The following is a 12,026-nucleotide window of genomic DNA, read 5'->3' as shown; positions in this document are numbered from 1 at the left end:
TGTAGTTGTGTGTTAAACCCAAGTTCCTCCTATCAGATGTTCCTTGGAACTCTACTCGCATTACAAGTGACTGTAGCATGCTTCGGGGACTCCATCCGTCAGGTCCCGGCTCACACATAGGTTGCCACCGTATCTTCGAGTCTTTTGTGGGAATAGAGTGGTCACAGCTCCTACTCCTCCGGTGTCCTCAGGAGGAGGTGCAGTACCTCTGTGGCGACTGAACCCTCAGGGGCACCACATTTCCGTTGTTGGTGAGAGTCTGATGTATTGGGGTAGAGAGTTCCAGAGTATGGGGGAAGCGCGGGAGAAGTCTTGTTTGTGGTTGTAGAGAAGGAGATCTTGAGAGGATCGAAGGTTGCGTGCGGGTAGGTACCGGGAGACCATGTCACAGATGTATGGAGGAGACAGGTTGTGGATGGCTTTTGTATGTCATGGTTAGGGTTTTGAACTGGAGACTCTGGGCAATAGGAAGGCAGTGAAGGGCCTGGCATAGGGGGGAGGCTGGGGAATAGCGGGGAGACAGGTGAATTAGTCGAGTAGCAGAGTGTAGGATGGACTGGAGTGGTGCCAGAGTGCTAGAGGGGAGGCCAAAGAGTAGGAGGTTGCAGTAGTCGAGGTGGGAGATAAGGGCATGCACTAGTGTTATTGTGGTTTCATGGTTGAGGAATGCGTGGCTCTGGGAAATATTTTTGAGTTTCAGGCAGCAGGAGGAGGCAAGGGCTTGGATATGTGGTTTGAAAGAGAGGGCAGAGTCAAGGATCACCCCAAGGCGCCGAGCTTGCGGGACTGGGGAAAGCGAGCAGCCATTGACATTGATGGATAGGTCTGGTGAAGGGTAGAGAGAGATGGGGGAAAGATGATGAATTCTGTTTTGTCCATGTTCAGTTTGAGAAAGGGAGTAGAAAAGAAGGCTGAGATAGCAGACAGACATTGTGGGATTTTGGTCAGTAGGGAGGTGAGGTCTGGTCCCGGTAGAGGTGATACTGCAAACCGTGGGATTCTATGAGCTGTCCATGGCCGAAGGTGTAGATGGAGAAGAGTAGGGGTCCTAGGACTGAGCCTTGAGGAACACCGACAGACACGGGGGAAGGTGAGGAGGTGGTGTGTGAGAGGGAGACACTAAATGTTCGGTCTGTTAGGTATGATGAGATCCAGGATAGGGCCAAGTCTGTGATGCCAAGAGAGAATCTGTAGCAGGAGGGAATGGTCCACAGTGTCAAAGGCAGAAGACAGAACCATGAGGAGGACAGAGTAGTGCCACTTGCTCTTGGCGGTTAGTAGGTAGTTACTGACTTTAGTTAGGGCAGTTTCAGTTGAGTGATGCGGTCTGAAGCCAGATTGTAATCGGTCAAAGAGGGAACAGCAGGAGAGGTTGGAGGACAGTTCAAGATATACATGCTGTTCCAGTAGTTTTGAGGCGTAAGGGAGAAGAGATATCAGGGGATAGTTAGACACAGAGGATGGGTCGAGGGATGGCTTTTTGAGGATGGGTGTGATTGAGGCATGTTTGAATGGTGAGGGAAAGACACCATTTGTAAGTGAAAGGTTGAAGAGGTGTGTTAGAGTTGGGATGAAGAATGTGGCAGTTAGGGATCAGGTGGATCGGGAGCGGGTCAAGCGCGCAAGTGGTGAGGTGTGATCTTCACAGGAGGGTGGAGAGCCGGTCTTCTGTCATGGTGGAGAAGCTGGCTTTGGAAGAACAGGGCTGAGTGGCTAAGAGGGGCATTGGGGGCTGCGGGCCAAAGGTTTCTCTGATCGTATTGATCTTCTGCTTAAAGAAGGAGGCAAAGTATTCAGCAGAAATGAGAGGAGAGGAAGGAGGTGCTGTGGGACAGAGTAGAGAATTGAAAGTGATGAAGAGCTGTTTAGGGTTGTGAGACAGGGAGGATATGAGAGATGCGAAGTAAGTTTGTTTTGCGGCAGAAAGCGTGGACTTGAAGCTGGCAAGGAACTGCTTGTATGCATTGAAGTGCTCGGTAGAATGGGTTCTCTTCCATCTCCGCTCAGCGGCACTGGAAACCAGTCTCAGTTCTTTGGTCAGGATGGTCAGCCAGGGCTGCCTGTTGATTGTACGAGTTTTGCTCTGTGTGAGGGGGGCAGCTGAATCAAGTGTTGCTGTTATTGTGGTGTTATAAAAAGTGGCAGCAGCGTCTGTATCATGAAGGGAAGCTATGTCTGTAAGAGGGAGAAGGGACTCAGAGAGTGATTATAAGTTGAGGTGTTTGAGATTCCTGCGAAGGTGAGCGAGTTTGTGGAGTGGGGGTTGCACAGTAGGAGAGGAGAGGGAAGAGAATGTCAGTAGGTTGTGGTCAGACAGGGGGAGCGGTGAGTTAGTGAGATTAGTGAGGGAACAGAGACTGGTGAAGATAAGGTCCAGCGTGTGACCATCTTTCTGAGTGGCCGCAGAGGACCATTGAGTGAGGCCAAGGGAAGCCGTGAGCGATAGAAGTTTAGAGGCAGCCAGGGTGGAAGCGTCAATGGGGATGTTGAAATCACCCATGAATGATGTTGGGGATGTCAGCAGAGAGGAAATGGAGTAGCCAGGTGGTCGAGAAAAATTGTGTGTACTTTTATTGTTTTTTTTTATTTTCATAAAGAAATGAATTTATTGGGGAATTTTTTTTTTCTTTATTTAGGAATTTTTTAAAAATTATTTTTACACATGTTAATTTTTTTTTTTTTTTTACTTTACACATTGTCCCAGGGTGGGACACCACTATATAGTGTCAGATCGCTGATCTGACACATTGCAGAGCACTGTGTCAGATCAGCGCAGGAGGCTTCTCAGTGCCTGCTGTCAGCAGGCACTGACAAGACACCTCCCTGCAGGACCCTGCAGCCATCTCGGATTGGAGGAGGCCCTCGGAAAAACGCGATCACATCGTGTTGTTCTGAGGGTCTCAGGGAAGCACGCAGGGAGCTCCCTCCTTACGCAATGCTTCCCTATGCCCCCGGAACACTGTGATCATGTTTGATCACAGTGTGCTGGGGGTTAATGTGCTGAAAGCGGTCCGTGACTGCTCCTGGCACATAGTGCCGGGTGTCAGCTTTGATAATCAGCTGACACCCGGCCACGATCAGCTGCGCTCCCCCCGTGAACGCAGATGATCTTGATGACGTACTATCCCGTCAACGGGTATTAAGGCCCAGGGCACATGGACGGGATAGTACGTCATATGTCACAAAGGGGTTAAAAAAGCATTAAAAACTCTGCTTCATATCTGCATCAAAGTCGCATCAAATAAGTGGGAAAATGAATAATTTGCAAAATTTATAGGAACAAAAAAAATATCTTTTTCTTCACCTCAGTATACAGGGACCATAAAAATACATTGTTATACACAATGCATCTCTATGGACATGTATAATCTGCTTCTGAGTTCATAGTCTGCAATAGAGGTCAAGATTACCAAATTCTCCTATCTAGATCATTGTGGGTTGTGGCTCATTGGTAGATCAACAGTCTGCGAACATGGAGATGTGAAACACGATCACAAGGGGGAGCAAAAGTGAATAATACAATTTGTTTTATGCAGAGAGTGGCCTTGCCCCTGAAAAGGAGGAGCTACTGGTGAAGATGTCCAAGAGGAGAGGTCAGTATAGAAGCGGGACAAAGCGAATATTTAAAAAAATAGTGAAAAAAGTGAAAAAAAAAAATAGTTCTTACTGAGGGGATGGCGGCGGCTGCAGAGCATGCTGGCAGAAAGCAAGGTTACCAGTGGGGCACTGCAGCAGGCCTGGAGCTGGGGGTGTCGGCGCAGTCATCAGCGGTGTTCAGCTGTATGCAGGCGGCATAGTGCAGGCCGGTGCCATTGCACTTCCGGTATCAGGCTGCGAGTTTCGGGTTTCCGCCTGTGTCTACCGCATAGGACTTCAAGAAAATGGCCGCCGAACCAGTGCATGCGCAGATGGAGCTCTCGGCACCAACATCTCGGGAGATGAGATTTCAGCAGTGGCAATTTTCCTGGAGTCCACTGCACAGGAAACCCATGGAACTGCTGGGGCTCCACCGAAGACTGGAGACAAACGCAGCACCACCACCAGGCAGCACCGCCCAACACACCCGCAGCAGCACCGGACACACTCACAGCAGCCCCGGGCACCTGCAGCAGCGCCGGACCCCCCTGCAGCACCAGATACCACCGTAGCACCTGAGACACCCGCAGCATCACTGGGAAGCAGCAGCTGCACGCCACACATCGGAACACCCCCTCATCCCAGCCTGCGGCCTGCAGCATCACCCTACTCCTGCCTCCTCCAGCAGCGACCCTTGGACCCTGCTTCACCGCAGCCACCACCCCCAATAAGCAATAAGATGCATGGATTATAAGTACCATCATTTTATTAAAAAAAAATGTCCTATTTTTTTCCTCAATATTTGGAGTGCATCTTATTGACACATGCCCTCTCTCCACTATCTGGGTCAGACATATACCACACAAAATGCTCCTTGGCCTTTTGTTAGTAGGCTCAGGACAACAGAAAGGACTTTTCCCCTATTTTAATGATGGAAGATGAAGATGTTCATTACATGAGAAAATTGGTAGTTTCCATAGTGTTATGATCTTAATGATGCTATGAAATTTTCTTCTTTACTCACCACTGATCCGTATTTGTAGATACACATAATCTCTATCCCTATATTAAAAAAAATAAAATGTAATTGGTACCGCAGAAAGGTCTCATTAGCCATACGCAGACTAAGACAGGCATAAAAAGCACAAGATGGCCGAATGGTGGAAAAGTCAGGAGTAACGGCCCCTAAGGCAAAGAAAATAAGTCAAAGTGCATTGATGTTTGTGCATAACTGCGCTTCAGCCTTTCTGGTTTCGTTCATATGTATGTTATGGTTTGTCATAAAAACCAAGATTCAGTGCTGAATATGTCACATGATGGCACCTGTGGTGACTGATAAACCCTATTGAGTTATACTGGGGTCTGGTGAGGAAAAATAAAGTGGCATGTAGCACTACTCTTCCTGTAAATGATGGTAACAATTTTACTGTGTCGTAAAGAAAAAATGTAGAATCCATACCAACATCTCCAGAGAGGGGACATATCACATATGGGATTAATTATAACTGGGGAAGTGAGAAAGATCGGAGACTTCAACCTCCATTGAAGTAGGACCTCTTGCAGAGAACAAGTAATTACAACAGGGCATCTGCTGAGAGCCAGCCACAAAGTCTAGGATTCGCATACACTTAGAGGCAGTGATGTACATTTCCTAAAGCAAGAGCTTCTTCCGTTCAAATGAATTATCGCAGACACTCTGGAGCCAGTGGTCAGTGATAAATATTGGGGTTTACATCTATCAGATATGTATGGATGATATATTTTTAGCATTGTGATGAACATAATGCATTCACTCACCGTAAGGCCAGCCTAACACCTCTAACATAATATTGGCAGATGGATGATGCTATCCATGCCATGCTTCATCTCTATAGAAAGGTAGAATCGTGATAGGAAACATGACAGCAATATATCCCACCTGGGACCTTCAGGGTCGAAGATAGCCTGAAAGTTGGGGATCTCATAATCTTCTAAAGACCTAGCACATCCCATGACCAGCACACCATATGAGCTCACCAAGGGGAGGTATGTTGGTGTAACCTTGTTTTAATAAAAATCAGAGTTTGGAATTTTGTCATTTGTCAGTCCTGGAAGACACAGAACTCTGTGATTCTGTACATTACACTAAAGAAATCCTTTAAGGAGTGCTGCTCTCTGCTAAGCTCTGAGCTATTTCTGTTTTAGGCTTAGTACTTTTATTTAGTTATCCCTTTTACATTATGTGATTGTATATACCATATTGTTTTGTTCTCATTTTGTAACATCTGTCACGCTAGTGGGTGTGGACCCACTGCACCATGGACCGGGAAGAGGGGGCGTAACTAAGCGACTACCTGGTTCACCAGGTACTATTCCAGAACAAGTATCTGGTAGGGCAGGAACAGGATCACTGCCAGAACTGATATTGGAGCTGGTTCAGATGGAGCAGATTCAGGACTATAGGACAGGTACAGGATCAGACAGAGCCAATTGGCAGGTTCAGACGAAATCAGGGTATAGGTATAAGAAGATGAGCCAAAACAGCATCAGCGGTTCCAGGTACACTTTGGGGCCGGAACTATCGAGACTATCACCATTGTTGCCGGGGGACGATTCTTCTGGGTGGGGAGGACCTTTGCACTGGACAGCAGGGGGCGTGGGGGCAATAAAAGGGGCTGAGCGCAGGAACGGGGGAGATTTGGCGGAAAGGCGACTGGTAAACAAGGAAAAGGTCGACTCCCTCCCCCCTGCTCCGACTGCTAATGCCTCATCCTTGAGTTAGTTATGGATTGACTCACCAAAGGACTGTGTCTTGACTGAGCTGCCCCCGGACAGTCCCATACCCTTCAGACCTTTCCTGTCCTCAGAGAAAGATAGTTGTGCTCGCTCGGCTCATAGCGAGCACATCAGAAGTTCGCATGCCACCACGGTCTGCGGGCCTGCCTGCTGTCCATGTTCTGCACTATTCCAGAGGAATCAACAAAAGAGACTGTTCCTGCATTTCAACGTACTCAAGCCAAGCGAGTCCAGATCCAATGGCACGGTCGTGAGACAGTGCATTTTGTTGCTCCGTAACAGAGCCAGAGACATTGTCCACGATATGTGACGCTGTCGGGAGATATTCCCGCCTCTTCCCAACAAGAACTTCAAGCGATAAGTCACCTCTTTCGTACACCTTCTTCCCTCAAATATTGTGTTTTTGTTCAAATTCCATTGTTGCCTCAGTGTTCCTGTGATACTTCGTTTTGATCTTTGTTCTCTGTGCGGAGTACATCTTGTACGACTGTATACCTGTCTTAGTAAATCCTGTTAACCCCTTCTCTGCCTCCGGCTCTTCACTGCATCCTATGAACCTCACTCTAACACCTTTACATAGGTACAGGTTCTGACAGGATGGACTTGGGGCTCATACACAGGTTCAGACAGGACTTACTCAGAAGACCTGCGCGGTCTGCACAGTCCATGGACACAGGAGGTGTGGGGAGAGCCAGAGAGAGCTTGGCGGCCGGGGCGGTGACTTTGTATATTTTTTATAAACACTATCTACTTTCCTGGATTAAATATATAAAATTGAACAACTCTGTTCCTCTTACTCTATAAACCGCACCCCTGAACCCATACACTACCGGTAACTGGTGACCAATCGGCTTGTATAAACGATTGGTGGTGGGATCTAGTTTTTTCGTGGGTTATCGAGAAGTTTGGCAATGACTGTATCGGAGTATACATATATACCATACGTTCACTGTGAGCTCCCTAATATCCGGCCTAGTAGTGAAAGCAGCCGCAACCTCGGCAAATAATCAATCGTCAGACAATTGCATAAAATTATCTTGACGATGTGTCATATGACGATATGGGGAGATATCTGCAGAATCTCCTGGATGTTCCCCTGATATACTGTAATTATTTACTTTGTGAAAATCATACCGTGAGGATCAGCATCAACCAAGGTGAATATAGGGATCTGAAAAGTGCTCCACAACTTTCGTATGAAGAGCCTGGTGTTCAGATCCGGCACTCCTTTCCCCTGAGAAGAGAATATATTATTGAACAGGTTACCTGCTGCCTATAGAGGGCAATCATACTAAAAGTGGTGCACTCTTACTGTAACAAGGATACAGGGTCCACACTTTCCACAAAAGTCATCATCAAGAAGCCTTTGAAATGTTGCATCTTTTTCTATAATAAGGACGAAGCGTGCACAGGTTCTCAAATCTTATATGTTAAAGAGAAAAGTAATGGACACAGAAATATTTATTTCTCATGCACTTAAAGAGGTTCTCCACTACTTTATCATCAATGTCTGATCGGTCAAGGTGCGACACCTGGCACCCCCCCCGCCCTTCAGCTGTTCCCGATGTTGGCTTCAGGCGGAAATGCTCAATTGTGGAGCTGCTCTGTCTTTTGATAGTGGCCGTGGCAGGGTACTGTACATATGCCTCCTATTGATTTGAATAGGAGGCGGATGTGCAGTACCCTGCCGCGACCACTATCAGAAGACTGAGCAGCTCCACAATTGAGCATTTCCATCCGGAGGCCACAGACATCAAGAACACCTGTTCAGATGGGATGCCGGGTGTACGATCCTGATCGATCAGACATTGATGATCTATCCTTAGGATTGGCCATTAATGATAAAGTAGTGGCCAACCTCTTTATTAGTTAATAGAGCAATTTCTGCATTATCTTGGTGACAGATGCTGGTTGACAACCTCTCAGGGAGGCCATTAGTGTGCTCATGGGGGATACCACAAAACTTAACACAAAGTCACAAGTCAATTAAAGAACATCAAAGCATTAAAAAAAATTTTGCCATATGATTAGTCACAAAGTCAGAGGTTTTGACTTTAGAGGAATTTAGACCCCCAAGGATCGCTGAAATGAGTCCATATATCGCTCAATTATAAGCTGTATGCTTCAGTCCCTTTGTTTTACTGATCAGTGGGTCTTTTAGGATCTGGACCCTTGCTAGTTAAAACAAATTACATGGCTATAAGATATAAAGCTTTTCTATAAACTTTTTATAAGTGACATTTTCTCTCTTCCATTGTTTTCCTCCATTTGTGTCTCTGTAAGTCTTAGTATTCACTGCAGTTTGTTTTTTTTCTATGTTGAGACAAATCAGAAATATGACAATGAACACTTATCTTTCCCTCTTAGGGCTCATGCAGCCATCCATGCAACACGGTCCAAGCATGAACCGCAAGGCATGGATTGGTCTCGGGAATCCCAACCTCAGTGTGACAGCTTCATATATGTCTATGAGACTGTTACGTTTAGGTCAGGAGACCCACAGCCAGTCTGTGCATTATGGTTCGTGTTCTGATCGTGTTGCACGGACATGTGCACGAGCCCTTATGTAAAGAGAAGCTTAATCATTACTTCAGTCTACAGGGACCTGCTAGAATAGATCTTGTTATTCGTGTTCAGTGTTTTGGTTTCCCATCTGGAGCATAAAGGATACTTGTGACTCCTTCCACATTTGATGGCACCAGGACCCCCTATAATGCCAAGGAGGTGTGTTAGTTTTTAATAGCACAAGACACTGGGAATATTAAGAGTTTTTATTCTAAAATCCAACAAATCCGGCCTCATACCCTTCCTTGAGGTAAGGTCTGAGGATTAAAGAGGTTAGGGTGGCAGAGCACTCCTGATGACTGACAGTTCAGACTAGTGGTATGGTTGGGCGTCTGGGATGCTACAATCTGGAGAAGCTCTGCCTCTGCAGCATGCCAGCATCAGAGAAACATGGGCACAAAAGTTGGACAGATCCAGCGATCCAGCCAGCTTTAGTGTAGCGCTTACAAGCTTTATTGTAAAGAGCTTGCAAGCACTAAGCTCATTGTCTAGCAGACTGTCCAACACTGATAGAATGCAGAGCTTACTAGTAACCTAGGCAATGAGAATTAAACTATAGCATTAAAAATTGCTCTGTTCCTGAGAACAAAAAATATTTTTTAATAAGACACAAATTGCAAAGTTTCTTGTTTTAACAAGCACTGTGTTCTTTTACCTATTTTAGAAGTTGAGACAATCCCGGCCTCAAATGACTAACTTTGTAGCGCTCTGCTACTGAAATCAATGACTGTATTAAGTCCTTACCGAGGTGTTAAAGCTGCAGTCCACTTTGTTCCCGTCTTGCTCTATGTATAGTAGGTTGCCGGCCACACAGCCCTTGGATGTGGAAAGCTGTGATACAAATCAATACTGACAATTAATAACAACTTTTGATTTTTCTTAAAATCAATAATAAATGAATAGAAATGAAATAGGGCCGATCTGAGAATATACAATGTGTAAGTTTCTTCTCGGGATCTTCAGCATGCAGGAGATATCGGTCACTATATTGTCCACGGTAGTCTGGCTGCCATAAAGCTGAACGTTTTCATAAAAAATATCCCTGGGGGTAAGAAATAAAAGCTAAAATAAATGATCTAAGCATTAGGTGGTCAGGGGGTGACTGCAACCTTTGTTCCCTCCCCAACGCCAGTGATGAACAACATACATCTATGCATGTGGTAAACCTACCTCTTGGTGGCGTATGTGTCGGTGTGCACAAGTTTGTAGATCACAGACAAGATTTTCATTGTCAGGGCTAAGGTTAGAGAAATAATTAGATTATTGATACATGTCCAAACAGTGTGTCTGGTGGCAAACACTAATTTATTGTATATGTAAAGGGGTGCTATCTAAAATAATCCACCCAAAACAGTGGCGTAACTAGAGTCTGATGAGCCCCATTGCAAAATTTGGACCTGGGCCCTCATCTGCAGATGGGTCAAATATATGGGATCTATAAAGGCATTTGTGTTTGGTCCCATGTAGCGATGTTCCTCATCCACGGAGACCCGTTCCTTGCAGCACGGGTACACAACAGTAACTGATGTTAGAGCCGATGATACCAGTTTAACATCATGTAAAGCATGACAGAGGCATTTAAAAGTCATCAGTATGGCAGCTGTCACTTCTGATGACCACTGGCACCTTGTTTGACACAATTCCAGTGTGCTAATCGGTTGCCATGGCCTTCTGAATGGCCCTATATTTGCCATGTGAGATATTCTATGGATTTCAGCCTTGGATTCAAAGGAGAATGGCTATTTCACAATCTAATGGAATTTTAATGAATAGTGATGAGCGAGCGTGCTTGGATAAGGTGTTATCTGAGCATGCTCAAGTGCCAATAGTGTCTTCGGCATGCTCGAATGCTATGCTCGAGTCACCGTGGCTGCATGTCTCATGGCTGTTCAACAGCCACAACACATGCAGGGACATACAGCCATGAATTCACAGTTATCTCATATATTCCTGCTAAAAATGTCAAACCTTTAATAATCAATTAAGCAAAAAAATACACCAAAATTAGTAATGCATCATACACAAAAGAATGAACACCATAGGGAAGTGCCTGTCCCTATGCTGACCTGTGTATCCCTACCTGTCAGCGGAGGTTGGAGCCCTAGGACCTGGGCATTGACCCCCCCCACTCCTCGACGGCTCTCCCTGCTACCCCTATAGGGCCCTATAGTGGCAGGCATGTGATAAGGTGTTAAAAAATGTCTGAGTGAAGTCTTCTTGGATTTCTTTCTAGGTCCTCTTCTTAATTGAGATGTATACTATGATAAATGGTCTCTATCTAGAGATTTATATTCTCCAGCACCCTAATATATAGACTAATCTAATGTGGCTATGTTTAGATATAATTAGAGCCCATGAACACAATAAGAAAAAACCATATAAAACAATTGCGGAATTGTGTATTTTTCACTATGTCACCGCACTTGATTTTTTTCCTGCTTTCCAGTACCTTATAAATGGTAAAATTATTGGTTGCATTCAAATCTACACCTTGGTCCTGAAAAAAACAAGCCCTGATATGACAATGTGAACAGAAAAAAAATCATTCTGGCTCTTGGAAGAAGGAAAAAAAAAGTTCTGCATTTTGATTTTTTTCTCATTACGCCGTTTACCAATTGGATTATTTATTTTTATATTTTGATAGAACGGGTGTTTCTGAACTTGGCGATACCATGTATGTAAACAGCTAACATAGTAAAAAAAAAAAAACTCACACAAGATATGGCCTTACGAAAAACCCTGTCTGATGACAAATGCACATATAGCAGGACGATAATACTATGGGCGTCATTAATAGGTCGCAAGCCAGACACTTTGCATCACACTGATATATGTGTGACTGGCGTCCTATGCAAACCTTATCTATGTGCATTTTTCCTACTAGGCAGTCAACCCCTACCATGGTTTGTTAAGGTACTGTCACACTTAGCGATGTACCAGCGATCCCGACCAGCGATATGACGCGGTCAGGATCGCTGGTACATCACTAAGTGGTCGCTAGTGAGCTGCCACACAGGCAGATTTCACCAGCGACATCGCTACTTACGTGTCAGACGAGGCGATGAAGACGTCCTCCCACCCGCGTCCACGCGTCGCTCGTCACCACAGCA

General features: G+C 45.5%; 1 protein-coding gene and 1 long non-coding RNA gene across 4 annotated transcripts in view; one reads left to right on the top strand and one right to left on the bottom strand.

Annotated features, from left to right (window-relative positions):
* The window catches only part of SPO11 (SPO11 initiator of meiotic double strand breaks), a 119,068-nt gene that overhangs the window by 13,945 nt on the left and 93,097 nt on the right, over positions 1-12,026 (bottom strand). For all 3 annotated transcript variants that reach the window (XM_073580680.1, XM_073580679.1, XM_073580678.1), the window contains 7 exons: positions 10,087-10,153; positions 9,850-9,958; positions 9,661-9,747; positions 9,023-9,059; positions 7,664-7,773; positions 7,486-7,585; positions 4,601-4,638 (listed from right to left, as the gene is read on the bottom strand). In XM_073580680.1, coding sequence (XP_073436781.1) covers positions 4,601-4,638; positions 7,486-7,585; positions 7,664-7,773; positions 9,023-9,059; positions 9,661-9,747; positions 9,850-9,958; positions 10,087-10,153 — 548 coding nt within the window. The remainder of the gene's footprint in view (positions 1-4,600; positions 4,639-7,485; positions 7,586-7,663; positions 7,774-9,022; positions 9,060-9,660; positions 9,748-9,849; positions 9,959-10,086; positions 10,154-12,026) is intronic.
* Positions 1-12,026, top strand: part of LOC141094753 (uncharacterized) — a 102,979-nt gene that overhangs the window by 44,617 nt on the left and 46,336 nt on the right. The gene's annotated exons all lie outside the window — the stretch shown is intronic.

Source organism: Dendrobates tinctorius, unplaced genomic scaffold (genome assembly GCF_039654945.1).
Source record: "Dendrobates tinctorius isolate UK_male_01 unplaced genomic scaffold, ASM3965494v1 ptg000065l, whole genome shotgun sequence".
Classification (NCBI taxonomy): domain Eukaryota; kingdom Metazoa; phylum Chordata; class Amphibia; order Anura; family Dendrobatidae; genus Dendrobates; species Dendrobates tinctorius.
The sequence above is the reverse complement of the archived record's forward strand: the minus strand, read 5'-3'. Positions and strand labels throughout refer to the sequence as shown.